Source organism: Pygocentrus nattereri, chromosome 23 (genome assembly GCF_015220715.1).
Source record: "Pygocentrus nattereri isolate fPygNat1 chromosome 23, fPygNat1.pri, whole genome shotgun sequence".
Lineage (NCBI taxonomy): Eukaryota > Metazoa > Chordata > Actinopteri > Characiformes > Serrasalmidae > Pygocentrus > Pygocentrus nattereri.
The window spans coordinates 17,043,966-17,069,821 of NC_051233.1; the positions used below are offsets into that span (position 1 = coordinate 17,043,966).

At 40.8% G+C, this 25,856-nt stretch overlaps 1 protein-coding gene across 2 annotated transcripts in view; it reads left to right on the plus strand.

Annotated features, from left to right (window-relative positions):
• The first annotated feature begins 786 nt into the window (after positions 1 to 786).
• ssh1b (slingshot protein phosphatase 1b) overlaps positions 787 to 25,856 on the plus strand; it is an 85,935-nt gene continuing 60,865 nt past the window's right edge. For both annotated transcript variants that reach the window (XM_017721146.2, XM_037533276.1), the window contains exon 1: positions 787 to 1,088. In XM_017721146.2, coding sequence (XP_017576635.1) covers positions 1,008 to 1,088 — 81 coding nt within the window. In that variant the 5' untranslated portion in view covers positions 787 to 1,007. The remainder of the gene's footprint in view (positions 1,089 to 25,856) is intronic.

A 25,856-nucleotide genomic window follows, 5' to 3' on the forward strand; every position in this document is an offset into this window, starting at 1 on the left:
CACAACCTTCTATAGGGTTTACAGAGAACGGTCCGAAAAAGGCAAAATATCCAGTGAGCGGCAGTTATGTGGACGAAAATGCCTTGTTGATGTGAGAGGTCAGAGGACATTAGGCAGACTGGTTCGAGATGATAGAAAGGCAACAGTAACTCAAATAACCAACCAAAATATCTGAGGAATGTTTCCAACACATTGTTGAAAGTATGCCACGAAGAATTAAGGCAGTTTTGAAGGCAAAAGGTGGTCCAACCTTTTACTAGCAAGGTGTACCTAATAAAGTGGTCGGTGAGTGTATATACACTGTTGATAGCCCTTTTATCTTCACTTGGTCTTTAAGCCATTATGCCACAACTTTGGAAATATGCCTTCTGCTACAGCACGTGATAGTCCGATCGTGGTAGGTTATTAGAAACTATTAAAGCATGAAGTTGTTTACATAGTTCACGTTATCCAGAATTCAGAGATAAGATTCATTGGTTGCATTTCCTGCAGGGATGCTGTTGTCAGGGAGAAGTTGGAGTCACTTCAAAGCGATTGGCCGAGAAGCCCCACCCGGTGTTGTGTTTTTCCACCTGTATTCCGACAAACTCAACGTTCTACACTCGGATATTTTAGTAATACCTACTCACACTGAAGTCTGCATTTTATAGAACAGCAAGGTTCCTCTCGTAAGTGATACAGTTGGTTACTATTTATACATCATCTTTTTTCCCCATTCACAAGCGTTAGGAGGCTACAGCCAATCCTAGTACAGGGGCGGGCGTTTAGGAATACGGGAGGGGGGAAACGTCGGAATATAATATCAGACTTGTACCTAACGCAAGCGAGCAACGATATCACACTTGTACCTAACGCAAGCAAGCAACGAGCTGAACTGGAACAAAGCCGAAAATGGCTTTTGCCAGTGTGTTGAAACCGTAAGACTGGAGAGCGCAACGGAGAATATCTGCCTCGTCTTTTAAGGGGGGCGGTAAAAGAGGAGGCAGCTCTTTGCTTCCACTTCAGCCATGGCTCTGGTGACCCTGCAGCGCTCCTCTAAGCCTACCGCGGGGTCTTTGGTCAGCTCCGCGACCACAAACTTGGAGGAGGTGAGTGAAAACCCACTGAAGCTGCTGCTGTCTACATGTACAGACGCTGGATGAGGCACTGGGTTGGGTAGTACGGGTAGACCGGTGGCTAACGAGATTCATTAGCTGATGTTATGCCTGCCTGTTAGCCAGCTATACGCGATTGCTTGTCAACGCACTTTTTCTTGTTGAGGGCATCATTATAAATTTGACCAAAAACGAAAAAAGTTTTTTTTAATTCATTGGCGATACTTGGAAGCTCTAGGCAGCAGGCTGTATGTCATATCACTGAAAAAATACATTATAAACTGACCTAATTAAAAGAGAGCATAGACATGTTTAAGATTGGTTATGTTTGTGTCAGACGGCAACCTTCAAAACGATAACCCCTTTAACTACGTGTTCCTTTTTAAGTTCCTTGAAACTGTCCACGAGTATTGATAACCAGGAAATGTTGGAAAAATGTCCTCCCAACAGAGGTTGTAGCAATGTCTATGCTATGTTTTAGATATAATACTTGTTAGCCACTGAGTGTTGGCACTAATGGCAGAACGTGCTGCAGCAAGAGAGACTTTGTGTGTTTTGTGTGTTGCTTCTGCAGTGATGTCATGCAGTGGATAGGCCTACTCTGCCTGGTGACCAAGCACTCCCATTGTCTTCCCAGCAGACAGTTACACAGATAAAATTCCTCAGAAGGTTGTGAAAGCATTCTCTGACAACACTGTGACAACATGGTGGTGATGTTGTCAGTATGTTGTCACAACCTCTTAGAATCCTCATAAGTTCCCTTATGTCATACTTGGAACTCCATGAGGTTGTGACGATGTTGACAGCACCATGTTTTGACAACGGTCACCACCTTTTGTAGCAACGTTGTAAGAAAGTAGACAATGTTGTGTGTTTGCTGGTTTGCCATTTGATTGTTTTTAGGTTTCTTAAATTTAGCCAATCAAGTTCCTAAATTAAATGATGAGTGCTAGAACAGAGACTAAGTATAAACTTGAATTAAATCAAGGTTTTTCTGTTAATACAGTTGCAGCAAATTTTAAACCCATATTAAATGTAATCAGGGTTACTTTTATGGAGGGTTACACCAGCAAGGACAAAATCAGATGTGTTATTCTAATTTTATTTCAAATCAAGTTGTGTTGCACCACTTAATTTTAAATATGGCTTAACAAATCTGTAATTCACATTCAGGCAAATTATTCTGTAACTGCATGAAATAAATGCAGATTTTTATTTTATTTATTTATTTATTTGTGAAAGCTCCCCTCAAATTAACAGAACTTGTGTTTTATGCTCATACACATATTGCTATATGCTTACCATTTACTGTCAAAACCTTAAATGCTCTTTGTATTATTTTATAAAAAATATTTTACAGAGCAGATCACTGAAGAGATGCCATCTATTTTTAGTTTATTGCCCAGATTTGTGGAAATTGGGTCAACTATCAGTAGACAAACATTGTGAGTTCAGCTTCTTTTAATATAAGGGTTTAAAATTACATTACACATCTATTTGACTGGAAAGAAGGCAGTTATGTCATATGACACCCACTTTTTGAACGTAGCTTATGAAATATCAAAGTTATGAAGAATATGCATATAAGTGCATTTTGGAACCAGCGGTGGAGTTTAAGAGGTTACTGTGCTATTAAAACCTTCACCATTTCAAACCTTCCATTCATTTTAATTGTATGCCATGATGAATTTGGCAGTATAGATAAACAGCAACATTACTTTTGAACAATAATATACCAATATACCTTTCTGTATATTTTCTTCCTCTTCTGACTGAAAGTGAACGTTGAGCTAATCCTACACCAAACATAGCTCTTAAAGGCAAAGAAAGACTTTAGAAAGTCTGTTTTTAGACTCAGGTTTGGCATCAGGGGCAGCAATTCAGCCTGTCTGAGAAGTCATCCATTAAACTTTCATTAAGTTGGCACTGAATTTAAGGTGGAACTGCATTTAAGGTGGCACTGAATTTTAAAGTGTCAGTAAAAAGGTAGCAGAGAATTTTAGGTAGCAATGGGAAGAAGGAGGCATTAGATTTAAGGAATCGGTGGATTTAAGGTAGCAATTAATTTAAGGTAACAGGAGATTTAACATGGCAGTAGATTTAAGATAGCAGTGGAATTAAGGTGGCAGTGAATTTAAGATGGAGGCAAATATAAAATTTAAGGTGAAAGAGAATTTAAGATATCACTATTTTTAAGGTGGCAGTGGATTTAGATAGACCATTCTCAGTGTCGAGAGGATGTTGTGGCTCTGGAGTGATGACATAGTCGTTGGGTGTTTGTGCTGAAGTGTCTCCACCAATGGGGTGGAAATGTTGCTTGTGGAAAATAATTAGGTTCTCTGTCAGCAGTTTATCTCCCCTGCAGTTTTTTTTTAGCCAGTTGTTTAATCCAAGTAGCCTTGAGAATGTTTTTCTTCTGCCTGCAGGCAGAGGACCACATAAATGACTGCACATTAAGTGTCCTGAGTATGTTTAAGAGATCATTAAAATTATTAAAGACTCCTGCTTCCTTGTGTCATTCTTGCCTACACAGACAATGATGCGCTTCATTGTTTTGTATGTGGCCAGTAATGTAGGAAGCTTTTCATTCAGCTCAGAGACGTTTGGCTCAAATCAAACTATGAATTTGTGGTTACATCATTAACAGTCATCTTCAAAAACAAGGGTGTTTGCTTTGGCCACAGACCATCTCTGATGGGCTAACACTTCTGGTTCTTTCTGCATTATTATCACTGCCCTTAGCATCTTCACTGAGGCCTTGGAGAGGGTCATATCTGTCCTGCAAGTAGAGTGACTGGGACAGATATTCTGTATATATTGGCAGTGGATTTAAGTTATCAATTAATTTAAGGTAGAAGTAGATTAAGGTATCAGTAAGTTTAAGATGTCAATGTATTTAAGGTGGCAGTGGATTTAAGATGTGAGTAAATTTAATGTGGCAGCTAATTTAATTACCAGTGAATTTCATCAACAGTCTTCCATTATTTTAACATTAAATTTTAGGTATTTAATGTAAATAGCTGGCTTTTTAAGCCCCCTTAAAGGTTGTTCATGAACTTTCCCTTTTTAGTTATTATTATTATTATTATTCTGCACTTATCTGTTTACATTTTTCTTTTCCTATAGTTTTTGATGTAGAACCACAGTGATTTAAGTTGGTAGTGGATTTCAATTAACAGCTGTTTTAATTTAGCAATGGATTTAAATTATGACAAGATTTAAGGTACTGTCTTTGGATTTAAGGTATGGGTGGATTTAAGGTGGTGATTGGATTTAAAGTAGCAATAGATTAATATAGCAATGGATTTAATTTATCAGTGGATTTTGGATTTAAGGTTGCATTTGATTTAAAGGAGCAATAGATTCAATGTGACAGTGAATTTAAGGAGACAATGGGGCAAAACATTTTTTCGAGGAAAAAAAAAATGTAAGCCACTGACTACAATCACTTTTTCATATCATGCTAATGACATAAGTAAAGGAATCTTTTTACACCTGTTACATTTCAGTCATTCATATTTAGATACTAATTTCTTTTTGTGTTTAATTTTAATAAGTTTTGATGGTGGAAATTCAAAAGTATTCAGTAGTCACACATCCAAATAATTGAATTCAGTTGTTCCAATCACTTCCATGGCTACAGGTGTATAAAACCAAGCCCCTAGGCCTGCAGACTGCTTCTACAGACATTAGTGAAAGAATGGGTCACTCTCAGGAGCCAGTGTGGTACCATGATAGGATGCCACCTGTGTAACAAGTCCAGTCGTGAAATTTAATCACTACTAAATATTCTACAGTCAAATGTCAGTTGTATTATAACAAAGTGGTAGCGATTGGGAATGACAGCAACTCAGCCATGAAGTGGTAGGTCACGTAAAATGACTACTCAAGTTATTTTGGGAAAGATACATTTCGCTGCTGTCCATTTTTGTCGTTTTACAGTTTTGGCATTGTGTGTAAATTTTCTTATGAATGGACAAAAAGAAACAGCCTAAAATGACTTGGAAAAAATTATAGTTCCATTGACTTGCATTAAAAGTAAAGTAGGTTTTTTCCTTCTCCTGTAAAGTTATCATTTTGGAAATACGAGGTTTTATTCTGACAACAGTGATTTACTTAATTATTTTATGCAAGTATCAATACTTTTACTTGAGTACTGTTTGAGGCTCCTCTACCCACTTCTGAACCTGATTATGAATAGTGTCAGTGTTTGATTTGATGCTTTAGTACCTGCAGCCTCGATAGTATTTGCTAGCTAATATCTCTGAAGAACATCAGGCTGGTTTCTTTCCCAGTTCATTTTTGTCCACACCACATTTTTTTGTTATATTATATCTCTTTCCATTAGTTTGGATTGTGGACTAAATTAAACACGTGAGTGTTTATTCATCAGAAATTTTGCAAGAATGCAAGCGCTCTGCTCCTCTCACATTCACCACCATGGAAACAGAAAATAGAGATGCTTCTTGTATGTGTTTGTGAGGTCAGATGCTGATGTTGGACAAGAGGCCTGGCTTGCAATTTCTGTTCTAGTCTATCATAAAGGTGTTAGATGGGATTGAGATCAGGGCTCTGTGTGGGCCAGTCAGGTTCTTCCACACCAAACTCACTCATCTGTGTCTTCATGGAGCTTGCTCTGGTGTGCAGTTACGTTTGAACTGGAAGGGGCCATCCCCAGAATGTTATGTCAGGACTAAGAGCAATTTGGCCTCTGCACCAAGTCCAGACATATGTTATACACTTCTCAAAAAAATAAAGGGAACACTTAAACAACACTCAAAGTAAAAAGTATAACTCCAAGTAAATCAAACTTCTGTGAAATCAAACTGTCCACTTAGGAAGCAACACTGATTGACAATCAATTTCACATGCTGTTGTGCAAATGGAATAGACAACAGGTGGAAATTATTGGCAATTAGCAAGACACATTCAATAAAGGAGTGGTTCTGCAGGTGGGGACCACAGACCACTTCTCAGTACCTATGCTTTCTGGCTGATGTTTTGGTCACTTTTCAATGTTGGTGGTGCTTTCACACTCGTGGTAGCATGAGACGGACTCTACAACTCACACAAGTGGCTCAGGTAGTGCAGCTCATCCAGGATGGCACATCAATGCGAGCTGTGGCAAGAAGGTTTGCTGTGTCTGTCAGCGTAGTGTCCAGAGGCTGGAGGCGCTACCAGGAGGCAGGCCAGTACACCAGGAGACGTGGAGGAGGCCGTAGGAGGGCAACAACCCAGCTGCAGGACCGCTACCTCTGCCTTTGTGCAAGGAGGAACAGGAGGAGCACTGCCAGAGCCCTGCAAAATGACCTCCAGTAGGCCACAAATGTGCATGTGTCTGCACAAACGGTTAGAAACCAACTCCATGAGGATGGTATGAGGGCCCGACATCCACAGATGGGGGTTCTGCTCACAGCCCAACACCGTGCAGGACGCTTGGCATTTGCCAGAGAACACCAAGAGTAGCAAATTCGCCACTGGCGCCCTGTGCTCTTCACAGATGAAAGCAGGTTCACACTGAGCACATGTGACAGACGTGACAGAGTCTGGAGACGCCGTGGAGGATCTGCTGCTTGCAACATCCTTCAGCATGACCAGTTTGGCAGTGGGTCAGTAATGGTGTGGGGTGGCATTTCTTTGGAGGGCTGCACAGCCCTCCATGTGCTCGCCAGAGGTAGCCTGACTGCCATTAGGTACCGAGATGAGATCATCAGACCCCTTGTGAGACTATATGCTGGTGCGGTTGGCCCTGGGTTCCTCCTAATGCAGGACAATGCTAGACCTCATGTGGCTGGAGTGTGTCAGCAGTTCCTGCAAGATGAAGGCATTGTGAAGCTATGGACTGGCCCGCTCGTACCCCAGACCTCAATCCGATTGAGCACATCTGGGACATCATGTCTCGCTCCATCCACCAACACCACATTGCACCACAGACTGTCCAGGAGTTGGCGGATACTTTAGTCCAGGTCTGGGAAGAGATCCCTCAGGAGACCATCCGCCACCTCATCGGGAGCATGCACAGGCATTGTAGGGAGGTCATACAGGCACGTGGAGGCCACGCACAATACTGAGCCTCATTTTGACTTGCTTTAAGGACATTACATCAAAGTTGGATCAGCCTGTAGTTTGTTTTTCCACTTTAATTTTGTGTGTGACTCCAAATCCAGGCCTCCATTGGTTAATAAATTTGATTTCCATTGATAATTTTTGTGTGATTTTGTTGTCAGCACATTCAACTTTGTACAGAACAAAGTATTCAATGAGAATATTTCATTCATTCAGATCTAGGATGAGTTATTTGAGTGTTCCCTTTATTTTTTGAGCAATGTATTACAACTAAGTTAAGTTTTTGTTCTAAATTTATTCTGCTCTCTTATGTAGAAAGGTTATAAAACTAAAAAGCATTCTGCAAAAAAAAAAAACTAATTTCAGATGATGAGTTTTCAGAAGGAAGGAAAAGGCCCTCTCTTCATTCATTGAGCTTCAGGTGGCAAGATGGTTCCTGGACAACCAAATGCAAAGATCACCACAAAGCATCCTTCTTTATATCTTATTTCGGGGTGAGCTCATCACCCCGCCCATCCCTTACTATATGTGCTTGAATCACCTTTTGGTTCCCATTACGTATTAGTTTAACAAGTCTTCTGGAAACCCTTATTTCCAGGCACTCTTACCATATTTATACACTCTTACCATCACTAACAGATTGTTTTCATATTTATGCTGTACAGGCAGTGTTCCTCAGGCCTCCTAAACTCCAGGTGTTTTCCACCATTCAAAACCCCCTTCATACAACACACTGCCTGTGTCTGAGTCAGAAGTTCATTCTGTCTCATATGTCCAACGTTAGGCCTGTTTTCTACTGAGGAGATCTGTCTGTCTCAACTATACGACTATAACTTTTTATATGACTATAACTTACTTTAGTAATTTTAAAGTAGTAATTTCTGAGGAAACTCTTCTTAAAACTCCAGTTACCACAACATTGGGAGCATGAAATTGTCAACATTCTCATGGTACTGCTGAAGCATCAAGAGTTCCTTTCAGTGGAACTAAGGGGTCGAGCCCAATTCCTGAAAAACACCCCCACACTATAACCCCCCCTCCACCAAACTTTACACTTGGCACAATGCAGTCAGACAAGTACGGTTCTCCTGGCAACCACCAAACCCAGACTCGTCCATCGGATTGCCTGATGGAGAAGCATGATTTGTCACTTCAGAGAACACGTCTCCACTGCTCTAGAGTCCAGTGGCGGCGCTTTACACCACTGCATTCCACGCTTTGCAGTGCGCTTGGTGATGTAAGGCTTGGATGCAGCTGCTCGGCCATGGAAAGCCATTCCATGAAGCTCTCTATGCTGTTCTTGAGCTGATCTGAAGGTCACATGAAGTTTGGAGGTCTGTAGTGCAGAAAGTTGGCGACCTCTACGCACTATGCGCCTCAGCATCCGCTGACCCCACTTTGTCATTTTACGTGGCCGAGTTGCTGTCATTCCCAATTGCTTCCACTTTGTTATAATACCACTGACAGTTGACAGTTTTAGTACTGACTTCTGGACTTGTTGCACAGGTGGTGTCCGATCACGGTACCACACTGGAATTCACTGAGCTCTTGAGAGCGACCCATTCTTTCACTAATGTTTGTAGAAGGAGTCTGCAGGCCTAGGTGCTTGGTTTTCCATCCATCCATCCATCCATTTTCTAAGCCGCTTCTCCGTCAGGGTCACGGAGGGGTGCTGGAGCCTATCCCAGCAGTCCTCGGGCGGAAGGCAGGGGAATCGAACCTAGGCCCTTCTCGCTGTGAGGCGACAGCGCTACCCACCACGCCACCGTGCCCCCCTATGCTTGGTTTTATACACCTGAATTCAATGATGTGGATGGGTGAGTAAATACTTCTGGAAATATAGTGTATTTTGACATACTTATGGAGCTTAGAATTTGAAGGCATTTATTTGGCTCCCGAACAGAAACTGTTACAGCCCTACCTGAAAAAAAAAATGTGGCTACAGGTCTCTAATCAAGAACACCTGGTTCTACCGGTTTATTTAGCTTGCCTCAGTCTACACACTAATTAGCATTTAAAGGTGTGCTCCTGCTTTGCAGAGAACACCTGCAGCTACACCTCTGATTGATAAAAGTCTATTTTTTTATTTAGTGAATTAACATTCCCTGAATTATCCTAAAAAGTGCAGCAGATACATTTTGTTTGGGTTAGTTGACTGACAAATTAACTTTACTAATTATTCAGTTTTATTTGACTGTTTAATGTTCTCTTCATAAATGTGTCCTGGAAAATGTTAGATATTACATAAATACACAGATCAGGTATAACATTATGACCACCTCCATGTTTCTTTTTTGAAAATACAAACTCTAATCTGTATACTGCTGAATACTGCTACACAGAGCCATGGTCTCTTCACACTCCAGCCCTTCTCTCTAATCATAGTAACTAAATTTCTTACTACTATTAATCCACGAAAAACTATAGGTGAAGATGGGCTGGACCCTTACTTCGTGCATCTAGCAGCCCCAGTTATTTTAGAATACATAACATATATTTTTAATCTCTCTCTTTTATCATGCAGAATTCCCAGGATCTGGAAAATAGCTCATATAACTCCCCTGCAAAAGGAGGTGAGGCAGCAGAGGTAAATCACTACAGGCCAATCTCAAAACTGTCCTGTTTAGCTAAAATTTTCGAACTTCTAATAGTCAACTTAAATAATTCCTACACGAAAATTTTGTAATTTAACTGTCAGTTAAACTGTCAGTCTGACTTTAGAGAAAGACACAACTCCATTTCTGCTACTAAATGATCTCTACATGGCCATAGACAGGAAGAAGCAATGTGCTGCCATTTTTATTGATTTTTCAAAAACATTTGATATGGTTGATCAGACTCTTCTTCTAATGAACAAAAGATTGGCTTTGATACAAATGCACTAAAATGGACCCAAATTTACCTTTCAGACAGACAACAGTGTGTAGCACTGAGGAATTACAAATCAGATTTCTTGAGTATATCCAAAGGAGCCAAACACAAGGTTCTATTTTGGGCCCAGTTTTATTCAATATGTATGTTAATGAACTTGCTGCCTCTGCCTCAGACTGCAAAGTACACCTATATGCAGATGACATGGTTTTATACTGTTAAGCTGACTCTGTTTATGCTGCAATAAGAACACTGCAATGCTCATTTAATGCTCTACAGGTTGCTTTGCGTAAACAAAAACTGGTTTTAAATGCTTAGAAAACTAAGTTCATGCTATTTTCCAGATCAATTAATACAGATTTTAATTCTGTACATATCACTACCCTGACAGGATCCAACATTGAGAGGGTCACAAAGTATAAATACCTTGGCATATGGCTGGATGATAAACTCACTTTTAAACCCCATATTAATACATTGTTTAGCAAATGTAGGCAGAAGCTGGGTTATCTATATAGAAATAAATCCTGTTTCCCTGTGTATGCTAGAGAAAGAATTGTTGAGGCAACATTACTATCTGTCATGGACTACGGTGATGTAATTTACAAACACGCATCTGCCATCTCCCTCAAACCACTGGACTCAGTCTATTACTCGGCACTGAGGTCATCACTTGAGACTCTTATAACACCCATCACTGCAACCTGTATGAGAAAGTTGGTTGGCGCTCACTAGCTACACGGCGGGAAACACACTGGTTTATTTTCATTCATAAAACACTCTCCGGTCATTTGCCAGAATATATTACTTCAGTGATATCTGTAAATAATGGTATTTATCAGACTCGACCAAGTGGCTGAATTACATGCCAGGTACCAAGGGTTTTTACTGAACTGGGAAAATCTGCTTTTAGTTACAGTGCACCAGCAAGGTGGAACTTAATACAGGACACACTACACTTCAGCTCACTGGTGTAACTTGGTCATTTTAAACTTCTACCTCCACTCTGCCTGATACCGTTTTTTATCAGATTTTTTTGACCATTTTTGTTATTTAAATTATTTTATTATTTGTTATTTTTATCCATTATTATTCATATTCTTGTTCTTATATGAATTATTGTTTTATTGTCATTTTAATAAATTTGTTTAAGTATTTTTTCTTATCTTCCTCATTTTATTTTGACGATTTTATTAACCTTTACATTTTATATATGTTTTAATTTCTGTTTTATTATTTTTTATATATTATTATTATTATTATTATTATTATTATTAATGTTTCACTTTTTATACTTGATCTGAGTCTTCATTTATTCAATTTTATCATTTGATATATTCTTACACATTATCAATCCCTTACTCGGTATTAACTCGGCAACATTATAAATGAGGGGCACCCACAATGTTCTCCAAGACTAAATAAAGGTTGATTGATTGATTCTGTGCTCATTGTCCATTTTATCAGCTCCACTTACTAAATAGGTGCACTTTGTAGTTCTATAATTACAGACTGTAGTCCACCTGTTTCTCTGCATACTTTGTTAGCCCCCTTTTACCCTGTTCTTTAGTGGTCAGGACCCCCCATGGACCCTCACAGAGCAAGTACGATTTGGGAGGTGGATCATTCTCATCATCGCACTAACATTGTCGTTGTGGTGGAGTGTTAGTGTGTGTTGTGCTGGTCTGAGTGGATCAGACACAGCAGTGCTGATGGAGTTTTTAAACACTGTGTCCACTCTATTAGACATTCTTATCTTGTCAGTCCACCTTGTGGATGTAAAGTCAGAGACAATAAGTCATCTAATTCTGCACTGTTTGTTTTGGTCATCCTTTAGTCCTTCATCAATGGTCACAGGACCCTGCACACAGAGCGCTGGATATTTTTGGTTGGTGGACTATTCTTAGTCCAGCAGTGACAATGAGGTGTTTAAAAACTCCAGAAGCACTGCTGTGTCTGATACACTCAGACCAGCACAACACATGCCAACACACTACCACCATGTCAGTGTTACTGCAATACTGAGAATGATCTACCACCCAAATAGCACCAGCTCTGCAAGGGTCCATTAAGGTCCGGACCACTGAAGAAAAAGTAGCTAACAAAGTATCAGAGAAATAGATGGACTTCAGTCTGTAACTGTAGAACTACAAAGTGCTCCTATACAGTAATTGGAGCTGATAAAATGGACAATGAATGTAGAAACAAGGTGGTGGTCATTGTTATGCCTGATTGGTGTATGTTATGTTAGACAAAGTTTGGGAGCAGTATTTGTGTTGACAAATTAGCTTAGTGTTAACAAATGATGTTTACCTCAAAAGTGTCTTTTAGTGAAGTATTGATTTGATCATGTGTCAATGTAAACATTTAAATGTTTAGTTTCTTTCAGTTACATATTATTGTTTGCTCTGAAGGGAAACAATGTGAGACAATTTTGGTGGGCCCAAACATGTACAAGTGATAAATGTGCAGTAGGAGTAGAGAGACCCCTGCAAGGGTGCCACATATAGCAGACCATTTGTAACCAGCTACTTAAAATAGGGTCACACAGAAACCTTTAGGAAATATGGGTAACCAGCACCTACCTATGGTGGACGATGGGAGGGGGTCAAAAGGAAATGCAAAAATAAGAACAGAAAACACAGCCACAAACATAAGGTGAAACCCTCAAAATGTATTGAGTGCATCCCCAAATCCTGTATACAACCAAACAACAACAAAAATATGAGAGTGGATTATGGCTCTTGTGTGTGAATAGTCCAGTGGAAAGTTGAGACTGTTGATCAGAGAGTTTCTGGGGTTTTGGTGAAATGTCCAGCAGAATATGTTAAATGGTAATTCTTACACCAACAGTGGGATTGATAGATAACATAAAGTCTCCCCACCAGAAAAGAAAAAAGTTTCTTGTTTTCTGAACCTGCCTCAAGTAGGCTGCAGGTGGAAATGCAAGCAATAGTAATAATAATATGACCCATTAAAAAAAAAAAAACATAATTTATAATACACTCCCTTATTTTTATAATTTAAATAAGTTATATACTTATACGTTTGTTGTCTTACACATTTATTTTTGTCACCTAAATTTTTGCCTTTGCTTTATATGCTATAAAATCTTATAAATGTCAGTTAACCCCAGGCATGTTTTAATAGTAGCAAAAATAAGTATTCATCACAGCAGTTCAGAAGACGTATGCAAAATGCATTGTGTCATGGAAATACTTTATTCTTAGTAGAAATGCAATTACATTTGCATTATTTTAATTAGAGATTTTAAAAAGAGTACTGCATGAAGAAAACACACGTTAATACATCAATAATGAGGAAAATGGATACATTTGTATTTTTCATGACAATGAGTTGTTTCACACTGCAACTTTGAAGTTTCAGTTTTTGGTAAATAAGGCCACCACCAGTTCCTTTGTCTTTATTGCATTGAGCTGCAGATGATTCAGCTTGCACCATGAGACAAAGTCCTTCACTGTTGCCCTCATCACCCCTGCTGATACATCCAACTATTGCAGACTCATCAGAAAACTTCTGAAGGTGAAAAGAATCTGTGCAGTAGCTGAGGTCCATGGTATAGAGGGTGAAGTGGAAGGTAGGGATGAACCAATGTTGCTGACAACTCTGTCTGACACACAGTGCTGCAGGCGTGCATGCACTGGAGAAGTCAAAAAACATTATCCTCACAGTGCTAGCTGGCTTGTCCAGGTGAGCGTAGACTCAGTTGAGCAAGTAGATGATAGTGTCTTCAACTCCCAGACAGGGCTCATAGGTTAGAAATCAAAAGGTTAAACAAATTAAATTGTAAAAACACACAAAAAAAGAATTAAAAATCATGCAAATATGCATATTTTTCATGCAAATACTGATATATCCTACACATAGCTTATTTTAAAAACTATCAAAAAAAAAAAAAGAAACCCTCAAAGAGCTGAGGCACCCAGTACTGGTTCACGACACAGCACACTTCTTTACATGCAAAAACTTGAAGATGTTAATTAGAATTAATGTGATTGGAGTTGCATGTGTGTAATTGTGCTGTGAACTACTAACAGGGCAGCCAGAGATGGGGGAAGGTGTTTTACGTTAAGGGTGATGAAATTTTAAGTATGTCAGCAGTGTCATGGCCTGAAAGCAGCCAACAGTTTTTAACTGACGGTAATGAAAATACAGTGTTCACTTTAAACAATGCAGCTACTGCAAATGTAATTATTATTATTATTATTATTATTATTATTATTATTATTATTAACAATTGCAATGGTGAAATCAGAGGCAGCCACATCCCTGACCTCAGTTGTAATCCATCCCCACATGGGCCATCCTGTTTTATTTTACCCTTATAACCCCCTACCCCTCCACCCCCCCCCCCCCCAACATTTTTAAATTGAATTACTTAATGACATGGCAATTAGCTGAAGTCAGTAAAAGACATTCAGTACAACACATCTGTGACAGCGGAAATATGTTGGCATAACAGAAACATTAACACAATCACTGACACCATCTTTGATATAAATGTGATCAATCAGGCTGCCATTTTCAGTAGTGGCTTCTTTTACAACTTGAGTAAATCCATAATATTCCATGATTTCACTCATTGAATGTCCTACAAAATAGTTTTCATTGAAATCTCCCATGATTATTTTCCCTCCTGAGAAATTGTTCATGTAAATGATCAAATCCGTTTATTTCTTGTGGGAAATCCTCAGCTTGTAGGAGAATGGTCTATACAAAACTGCTGCTGTTGTATTTAGATGGGGAATGCTGAAGAGCACACACTCTATGTTCAGATATGGTACATTTGCAATACTGCAATTAATATGCTCTCTGTAATACACACCAACACCACCATGCTGTTGCTCCTTCAGTTCAGCGAAAAGTGCTTCACTTGTGTCATATGAAAGACATCTTGGTTGGCTATGAAACATAAATACAGTGAGTCACACTTCCTTGGTGGGACAGTGTGATTTTAACCATGTTTCTGTTAAAGAAATGAAATCAGCTTCCACGTACCTTCTGTCATGCCTTATATCATTGAGGTGACATGTTAGTCCTTGAACATTGTGCAGTACAATTTTGCATGATGATTGAGATGGTGTTGTTTCTATCACTGGTTCAATAAATGCAGGCATGCTTTGCATCAAAGTGTCAATATCTGCCTTTGCATATATAGCACTTTCTTTGAAATCTTGTATACTGAGTCCTTCTTGAGAGGTTACATGACATAAAGCAACATATGCTTGTCCTGCAGCAAATATCTTTTTAAGTGACACCACAGCCTTTTCCCCAGTAAGGCCTTGTACTTTGTGAATTGTACAAGCCCAAGCCAATTTCAGAGGAAACTAATGCCGTATACCACCACTGTTTCTCACTCTGTCTTCTTCAGGTTGTATTGTTGTTGCCTTAGTCAGTCCAGGTTTTAAGCAAGGATGTGTTGGTCTTAATGCTTTACCAGCTTTTTCATTGTCAAATATAACATATATTTTTGATGGAAAATCCAGATCATTGTTGAAACACTTCATTAACTGTACCAAATGCACCATTTACAAGGCCTGAAACATCAATGTTTTTAAGCAGCATTACATGTGCGTTGACAACTATATGCAGTGCCTGTGTCAGACATGTGTTGTGCACTGTGGCATGATGTCCATGTTTCCTTTCCAGATGACCAGTCTTAGCCACCCTCTCAAAATATTGGGCATGAATGACAGTAGTATCTGAGCACATTTTATATAACATATGCCTGTTGTGATCATCAACCTCTTCATTAGTTGCATAAATATGGAGATCAGTGCTGTCTGCTCCTTCACTCGTTTCACACTTTTTCAACATATTAATATCATGTTCTGGCAAAACCTCACCTCTTTTGCGTTTCCTTAACCAATTGAGCAACTGTGCAAACTCTGTCTTTTTCTCTCTGTGAGCTCAGCCAAAGCAAAATGATTCTGCCATAGATTCACACCTGTAGGTTCAGTATACAAAGATTTTCCCTTTACAGGACCAAGCTGATAAGTCTCCAACTGCCATGATTGAAAATTTTCCAAAAGGTGAATAATCCCCTGCTTGTTTCATCTGTCTGTCTGCCATGAACATAAGCAAGAAGTTTGTGATTGACCATTGAAATTTCATCAATTATTAAAATCTGCAGGTTGCCCAGTTTAGATCTCAGGGAGTTTATTTTATCATCTCCTAGTGGTTGATAAGATAACTTCATATCTTTTCCAATGGAGAGGCAAGTATGTTTTGTTGCAGCATCAATGTTGTAGGCACTAACACTCTTTGGAGCTGTTAATTCAATTAAATTCCATTCAAGTTTATTTGTATAGTGCTTTTTACACCAGCGTTGTCACAAAGCAGCTTTACAGAAGTTTGAAAACATATAGTTATAACATATCCCCCAGTGAGCAAGCCAGAGGTGACGGTGGCAAGGAAAAACTCCCTCAGTCTGGAGGAAGAAACCTTGGGAGGAACCAAGACTCACAAGAAGAGACCCATCCTCCTCTGGTCAAACAGTATTTACAATTGAATAAGCTAAATACCAAATAAAAGCTAAGATGATCTCTGTTTGAACACTGGATGGTAAAGCCTTACAAACTGCACTGGTAGAGGCCGTTTCTGACTAAGTCTTTATGAAAAGTGGGAGTTAGCTGAAACAGTCCCATCCTATCTCAATGCTGATACATCTGAATGGCACAGTGATGTAATTGAGGGTGTTTCAGTTGGCACAAATGAACAGGAGAGCTGGCTGGTGAGGGTGAGGAGGAGGCCCTGATGGTCATTCTTCAGCAGGATGGAAGGGCAGTCATTATCTCAGGAAGAGTAAAGAGACAAAATTAGTTCTGTTCAGGAGTATGATTGTAATAAATATGATTTCTCCCAGAGTGTGGCTGGTGACTGTGGCAGATCTAACTATAACAGCTTAAACTAAAAGGAGAGAACCAGAAGGTAACATAGATATGAGAGTACCGTGAGACACTGGGATACCCTCACTCCACCGTCAACAAACCTGTGTGATCGCGTGAAGTGGTGGGTCAACAACACCAACATCTCAGTTTACCATAAGCCTCTATCCCCATGAACCCCTGGATCCCCTGCCTTTATCTAAAGGGGAAGGTAAATTATCAAAAGCTAAATTAAACAAATATGTTTTCAGTCTAGGCTTAAAGGTTGAGACTGTGTCATAGTCCCGAACATTAACTGGGAAATTATTCCACAATTTGGGGGCTTTGTAAGAAAAACCTCTTCTCCCCATTGAAGTCTTCTGAATTTTAGGAACCAGTAGAAAACCAGCATCCTGGGATCTGAGTAAGCGAGGCGGTTCATAATGGGAAATAAGATCTTGCAGGTACTCCGGTGAGAGACCATGCAGGGCTTTATACGTCAATAAGAGAATTTTATAGTCAATACTGAATTTGACAGGAAGCCAGTATAATGCTGATAAAACTGGGCTGATGTGATCAAATTTTCTGGTTTTAGTTAGTACTCTAGCTGCAGCATTCTGAACTAATTGAAGTTTATTTAGGTTCCTGTTGGAGCATCCTGACAACAATGCATTACAGTAATCTAGCCTTGAATTTATAAAGGCCTGTACCAGTTTTTCAGCGTCATGTAGGGGTAACACATTTTTTTTTTACTTTTAAATGTTTTAGAGGTGAAGAAACACTGTCCTTGTAATATTACCTATGTGTTGATTAAACGTTAGATCTGAATCAATCATCAAACCAAGAATTTTAGCTACTGAACCAGGTATTACAGAGAAGTCAGTAAGATTTAACTTTAAATCTGAGCATTTATTCCGAGCAGCCTTTGGGCGAACTTCTGTTTTAGTTGGATTTAAAAGAAGGAAATTCTGCAGCATCCAGTGTCTTATATCTTTTAAACAAATCTTCTATTTTATTTAATCAGGATTTATCATCTGGTTTGGCTGATATGTACAGCTGTGTATCAGCATAGCAGTGGAAACTAATTCCATGTCTATTTATAACTAAGCCTAATGGTAACATGTATAATGTGAATAACAGAGGACCTAAAACAGAACCTTGTGGAACTCTATATTTCACTTTTGTATAACACTATTCCTCTAATTCCAACCATGTTTTGTAGTCTGTCTCTAAGAGAATGGAATGATCTATAGTGTCAGAAGCTGCACTTAGATCGAGTAGTACCAGCAGAGATACGTGGCCTTGATCAGAGGCAACAAGAAGATCATTTGTTATCTTAACTAGAGCTGTCTCTGTGCTACAGTGGGGCCTAAAACCAGATTGGAATTTTTCATATATGTTGTTCTAAAATAGATGGGAACAGAGTTGCTGGGCTACAGCTTTTTCTAAAATCTTAGAAATAAATGATAAGTTGGAAAAAGGTCTGTAGCTTGAGAATTCATTGGGGTCAAGATTTGGCTTCTTTATCAAAGGTTTCATCACTGCTAGTTTGAATGATTTGGGTACATGACCTAGGCTAAGAGAAGAATTAATTATTGTTAAAATGGGTTTAATTATAGCTGGTAGTACTTGTTTAAATAAGTTTGTTACAATCATGTCAAGTGTGCATGTTTCTAGTTCTGACTGCTGAAGCGGACAAAATGTCTCCAGTCTCTCTTCTATAAACACATTTTATGTTTCAGCCAAACCAGATGATGGGTAGGTTACTGGTATCGATAGAACTTTTTGTCTAATATTCTCGATTTTGTTATTGAAAAAGTCCATGAAATCATTGCTGCTATAGTTGGCGGGTATTTCAGGTTCAGATTCTGCCTGGTTTTTGGTAAGTTTTGCCATTGCGCTAAATAAGACTCTAGGATTGTTTTTGTTGATTTCGATAAGTGAGGACAGGTATGCTGAGCGTGTTTTGATAAGTGCCTTTCTGTACCTGCTTCCAAGCAGAGTGAAATACTTCCAGCTTGGTTAGTCACCATTTGCGCTCTATTTTCTGTACTGTCTGTCTTAGGTGCGTATTTCATTGTTGTACCATGGACCAAGCTTTTTCTGTTGCATCATTTTAATTTTTGTAGGTGCAATGTTATCTATGGTTGATCAGAACATATTTTCTAGGCAGTCTGTTAATCTGTCTAGCTCTGTTGGGTCTGGAAGGAAAAGCTACAGTTGATAAGTCTGGAATGATTTCAATAAAGTGGTGAGCTGTATCTGGTGTTATAGATAGCTTGATGCAATAATGCGGTGATGTATATACATTTTCACTCAGACCTAGTTCATATGAGATTAGGTAATGATCTGAAACTACTGAAGTTTGTGGAAGAACAGTTAGATTATGTACGTCAACACCTAGAGTCAAAACTAAATCTAAAGTGTGATTACAGTAATGTGGAGGCCCTATTACATTTTGAGTAAAGCCTACAGAGTCTAAGATAGATAAGAATGCCTTTTTCATGGATCTACTGTGTTCTCAAAGTGAATATTAAAATCTCCTGCAATTATTAATTTCTCGGTGCTCACTGCTAGATCGGCAACAAAGTCACTGAATTCTTTTAAGAATTCTGAATAAGGTCCTGGTGGCCTATAAATACTAATTAGGTTAAGTACACTATTATTTGTGGTTGGATTGGTTATGTTTATGAAAAGAATTTCAAAAGAATTGAAAGTGAGACTGTGTTTCTGATTTATGTCTAATGAATTTTTATAAATGACACATATACCACCTCCTTTGCCAGATAGTCTAGGGCTGTGTACATAATTATAACCTGCAGGGGTGGTTTCATTTAATGAGAAATATTCGGGTTTAATCAATGTTTCTGTAATACATAATACATCAATTTTATGATAAATTATTATATTATTTACAATGAGAGCCTTGGAGTTGAGTGATCTTACATTAAACAAACCAAAGCTTAGTTCAGAGATGCTGCACTTAGACACTGGATCTGATATTTTTATATTAATTAATTATTTAAACAAACTGATGGAGATTTTCTAAGGTTGTGTTTAATTCAGGTCTCGATATAATTATACCTAGGTGATGTCTCAAGGCAGCGAGCAGACGGTTTCTGACTTGCCTTGCTTGTTTCCTTTCTATGAACGACTTTTGCACATGTTTGCCAGTTAGGGCTACTTAGGCTTATGAGTGCTTTGACCCGCTCATAGCAGCTTGTGGCTATATTTTATTTTATGTTTCATTTATTACTTTTTAATTAGGTACTATAAATTCAGTATTCAGTCCTTCAAACTATGTCTAAAAACTGCAAATATATTTTTGTTGAAACACATGAAGACATAAACTCAGAATGAATGGTGGACTGCATTAACAAACAACTGAAGTTTTAATGCAGCATGTCCAGTTTTATCCTTTAAGTGTCTATGGGTTTTTATTCCGACAATTATTTAATAACACATCATTTGACTTTATGAGGTGTATCAGTAGTTTGGAATGACCACACAGTGCTTCATGGATAAGGTTGAACACTGCTGTTTTATATTAGTGCTGAGAGTAAAAGGAATTTGAGGAATTAGACTGCATGTTGACTGGTGCACCTGTGCTCCACTTGTACACGTGTTTGTTTTTCATACAAAACTTTTTTTTTTTCTTTCTTGCAATGTTAAACTCTTCCCATGGACCCACCACCTGTGGGAGACGCGCTTATGGGAGTCTGGTGCAATGTGGATCGGGTGGTGGCCGAAGGCGGGGGCCTTGGCGTTCCGATCCTCGGCTACTTAACCTGGCTCTCGGAACATGGAAAGTGACCCCTCTGGCAGGGAAAAAGCCAGAGCTAGTGTATGAGGCTGAGAGATACCAACTAGATATAGCTGGGCTCACCTCAACACATAGCAGGGACTCTGGAACAGACTCAGTGGTTGGACTTTATTCCATTCTGGAATTGTCCAGGGTGAGAGGCGTCGGGCAGGAGTGGGCTTACTCATAGCTCCCCAGCTCAGTGCCTGTGTGTTGGGGTTTTCTCTGGTGGATGATAGGGTTATTTCCCTGCGCCTTCAGGTTGGGGAACAGGCTCTGACTGTTGTCTGTGCTTTTGCAACAAATGGAAGTTCAGAGTACCTGGCCTTCTTGGAGACCCTGGAGGGGGTACTGGAAAGTGCTCCCTGTGGGGACTCCATTGTCTTGCTGGGTGACTTCCACACTCACGTGGGCAATGACAGTGAGACCTGGAAGGGCATGATTGGGAGAAACGGCCTCCCCGATCTGAACCCGAGTGGTGTTTTGTTGTTGGAGTTCCGTGCTTGCCACAGTCTGTCCATAATAAACACCATGTTCAAACACAAAGGTGTGCATAAGTGCACATGGCATCAGGACACCTTAGGCTGCAGTTCGTTGATCAACTTCATAGTTGTGTCATCGGATTTGCGACCATGTGTTTTGGACACCAGGGTAAAGAAAGGAGCGAAGCTGTCAACTGATCACCACCTAGTGGTGAGTTGGATCAGATGGCAGGTAAAAGTATCGGACAGACCTGGCAGACCCAGAAAAGTTGTGAGGGTTTGTTGGGAACGTCTGGCAGAGGAACCTTCCAGAAAGATCTTCAACTCCCACATTCGACAAAGCTTCGACCACATACCGAAGGAGGCTGATGACATAGAGTCCACGTGGGCCCTTTTCCATGCCTCCATTGTCAATGCAGTGGATCGGAGCTGTGGCCGCAAGGTCATAGGCGCCTGTCATGGCGGCAGTCCCCGAACCTGTTGGTGGACACCTCGGGTAAAGGAAGCCATCAAGCTGAAGAAAGAGTCCTATCGGGCCTGGTTGGCTTGTGGGACTCTGGAGGCAAAAGATGGGTACCGAAGGGCCAAGCGGGTCATGGCTTCGGCAGTTGCTGAGGCAAAAAATCGGGTGTGGGAGGAGTTTGGTGAGGCCATGGAGAAAGACTATCGACAGGCACCAAGAAGGTTCTTGCAAACTGTCAGGCACCTCAGGAGAGGAAAGCGGTTCCCGACCAACACTGTATACAGCTGGGGGGCTGCTGACTTCGACTGGGGACGTCATTGGATGGTGGAAGGAAAACTTCAAGGATCTTCTCAATCCCACCAACGATCCTTCCCTAGAGGAGGCAGAGCTTGGAGATCCAAGCGAGGGTCCGTCCATCACTTGGGCTGAGGTAGCTAAGGTGGTTGGAAAACTCCTTGGTGGCAGAGCACCGGGGGTGGATGAGATCTGCCCAGAATTCCTGAGGGCTCTGGATGTTGTAGGGCTGTTTTGGCTGACACGCCTCCGCAAGATCATGTGGACATCTGGGGTGGTCCCCCTGGAATGGCAGACCTGTGGGGAGTGCTGTGGGGAGTGCTCCGGAGTATGGGGTGAGGGGCTGTTTGTTACGGACCATTTAGTCCCTGTACAAACAGAGCAGGAGCTTGGTTCGTATAGCCGGCAGTAAGTTGGATTGGTTTCCAGTCAGGGTTGGACTCTGCCAGGGCTGTCCGTTGTCATCAATTCTGTTCATAACTTTTATGGACAGAATTTCTCGGAACAGCCAAGTGCGAGAGGGGTGTCCAGTATGGTGGCCTCAGGAATTCACTTCTGCTTTTTGCGGATGATGTGGTCCTGTTGGCGTCATCAGGCCAGGACCTCCAGCTCTCTCTGGACCAGTTTGCAGCCGAGTGTGAAGCGGCTGGGATGAAAATCAGCACCTCTAAACCTGAGACCATGGTCCTCAGTCGGAAAAGGGTGGAATGCTCTGTCCAGGTCAGGAGTGAATTCTTGCCCCAAGTGGAGGAGTTTAAATATCTTGGGTTTTTGTTCACGAGTGAAGGAAAGATGGAATGAGAGGTTGACGGGCAGATTGGTGCGGCGTCTGCAGTAAAGGGGACTCTAAACCGGTCCGTCATGGTAAAGAGAGAGCTGAGCCAGAAGAGTCTTATCTATGGTCACGAGCTTTGAGTAGAGATAGGGTGAGAATCTCTGTGGTTCGGGAGAGGCTCAGAGTAGAGCCGCTGCTCCTCCATGTTGAGAGAAGCCAGTTGAGATGGTTCGGGCATCTGGTAAGGATGGCCTCTGGTTGCCTCCCTAGGGAGGTGTTCCAGACATGTCCAACGGGGAGGAGACCCCGGGGAAGACCCAGGACACGTTGGAGGGATTATATCTCTCGACTGTCTTGGGAATGCTTCAGTATCCCTCCGGAAGAGCTGGAGGAGGTGGCTGGGGAGAGGGAGGCCTGGGCCTCTTTGCTTAGGCCGCTGCCCCCGTGACCCATACTCAGATAAGCAGCTGAGAGAGGATGGATGGATGTTAAACTCTGAAAGAATTACTTTTCTAAGCAGCGGTGTCATAAGGCTTCTAGAGGTAGGCCTTCAGTGTGGAAAATCTCAAAACACTTCTATGATAATTGAATTATAGTATATTTCCGCTAAGAAAATTTTAGTAAAAATATTTTGCCATAAACATTTACATATAAACATGATCTTACTGATTCATATTGAACTAGAAAACCATGGTTGCCCCACACTACCTTACTTACTGTTCTTTCTTATCTGATCTTACTTATTTTCTTCATTTTTAGCTAAAGGATTTAAAGAGCATCCTATACTGATAACAAAAACAAATTACTAATGCAAAAAATTCATAAGATTTCCTCTTTAGTATATGGGTAATAAAGAAACAGAAATGAAGAGATACACTGCAGTGTACTGTAGACACACTAGATGGCAAAGAGGACAAACCTTTGTCATGTAGCCATGTCTTGGTGTGGGAGTGCCTTATAGTATTGTTGGGCTTTTAAGGAGGATCACACACACTTATAGAGAAGTGCACCAAAATGAATCAGAGCAGTCATGTTTTCTTGGAAATGGCTTTGTGTAACTTTCTTTTGAACTGTAATTGTACTTTAAAGACTGCACAAGCCTTGTTGAAAAAGATAAGTAATCATGTTTTTTCCATCCATCCATCCATTTTCTAAGCCGCCTTTCCATCAGGAGCCTATCCCAGCAGTCTTCAGGCGGAAGGCAGGATACACCCTGGGCAGGTCGCCAGTCCATCGCAGGGCAGACAGACAAACACAGACAGTCACTCACACACTCACACCTAGGGGCAATTTAGCACGTCCAATTGGCCTGACTGCATGTCTTTGGACTGTGGGAGGAAACCGGAGACCTGGATGAAACCCACGCAGACACATGAACAGACGCAGAACATGCAAACTCCACACAGGACCCTTAACTCTAAAAATGTTTATTTATTGTAGACCTTCCAACTAGTGATTTACACACACACACAAATAGTTTCAAATAGGATTACATAAATTCAATGTAACTGTATATACAGTGTACTCCAGAAATATTGGCACCCCTGATAAACATGAGCAAAATGGGCTGTCAAATTCTTTTTTTTTTTTTTAGTTTTATTTGTCACATACATAGTCACACATGGTACAACTAGCAGTGAAAAGCTTGGATAATCTCCCACTCACATGAAGCAATAAGGTAATAATGGCAGTAAAATAAAAGAACAATATTTTTGAACAGTATATAACAAAATATCCATCTATGAAATATGCACTATAAACACAATGAAGATATGAAATGTGCAGTGTACTTATGGCATTATTGGAAATAAAGTGCAAGGTGCAAAATTTGCAACATAGTGATGTGCAACTGAGCAGGAGGTAGTAGAAATAAATTAAAAGTGGACAATGTTTAGTGCAGGGTCCTGTCTGTGATGGGTGTCTATGTGTATGAGACGGTTCTGTTTGTCCTATTTCCTGTTGTGGTTTAGAGCTTGGATGGCTTGTGGGAAGAAGCTCCTCCTCATTCTCTCTGTGTTTTCCTTCAGAGAGCGAATGTGCTTCCCTAACTGTAACAGAGAGAAGAGTCCATTGTTGGGGTGGCTGAGGTCCTTCACAATCTTCCTGGCTTTCGTTCAACCCACTTGCTATAGACAGTCTGCAGGTCAGGGAGCATAGTCTGAATGATGCATTCAGCTGACCGCACCCCCTTCTTGAGAGGCCTTCTGTCCTGCCCAGTGCTGTTTCCAAACCAAGCTATGACATTCTATGTGAGGATGCTTTCAATGGTGCAGGTGTATCCATCCATCCATCCATCCATCATCGTTGACCACTAGTCCAGACAGGGTCATGGTAGCAGTTGGGAGAGCAGAGAATCTCAGATGACCCTCCTCTCAATGCGGAGGAGTAGCGGCTCTACTCTAAGCTCCCCCAGGATGACCGAGCTCCTCACTCTATCGCATAGCGTGTAGCCCCCCACCAGACGAAGAAAGCTAATTTCCACTGCTTGTATTCACAATCTCGTTCTTTCGGTCGTTACCCACAGCTCATGACCATAGGTGAGGGTTGGGATGTAGATCGACCGGTAAACAGAGAGCTGTGCCTTTTGGCTCAACTCCCTCTTCACCACTACAGTACGGTACAGACCGTATTACTGCTGCCGCCTGTTCCAATCCTACAGCCGATCTCACAATCCCTCTTCCCGTCACTCGTGAACAAGACCCCAAGATACTAACCCTAACCCTAACTCCTCCACCTGGTGCAGGTCTTTTCCCCTTACCTGGAGTGGGCATGCCATCCTTTTCCGGGCCAAGACCATGGACTCAGACTTGGAGGTGCTGATCCGCATACCAACCGCTTCACACTCAGCTGCAAACCGCTCCAATGAGAGCTGGAGGCATCCATGTGATTCCGCCAAAAGAACATCTGCAAATAGCAGAGACGCCACCCTCCGGCCTCCACACATAATGCCCTCTGACCCACCCTGAAACTCTGTCCATGAATATTACGAACAAGAGTGGAGACAGAGCACAACCCTGGCGGAGTCCAACGCGAACACTGAAAGAGTCTGACTTAATGCCGAGTATATGGACACAACTCTCACTCCAGGAGTACAGAGATTGGATAGCCCGGAGTAGTAGCCC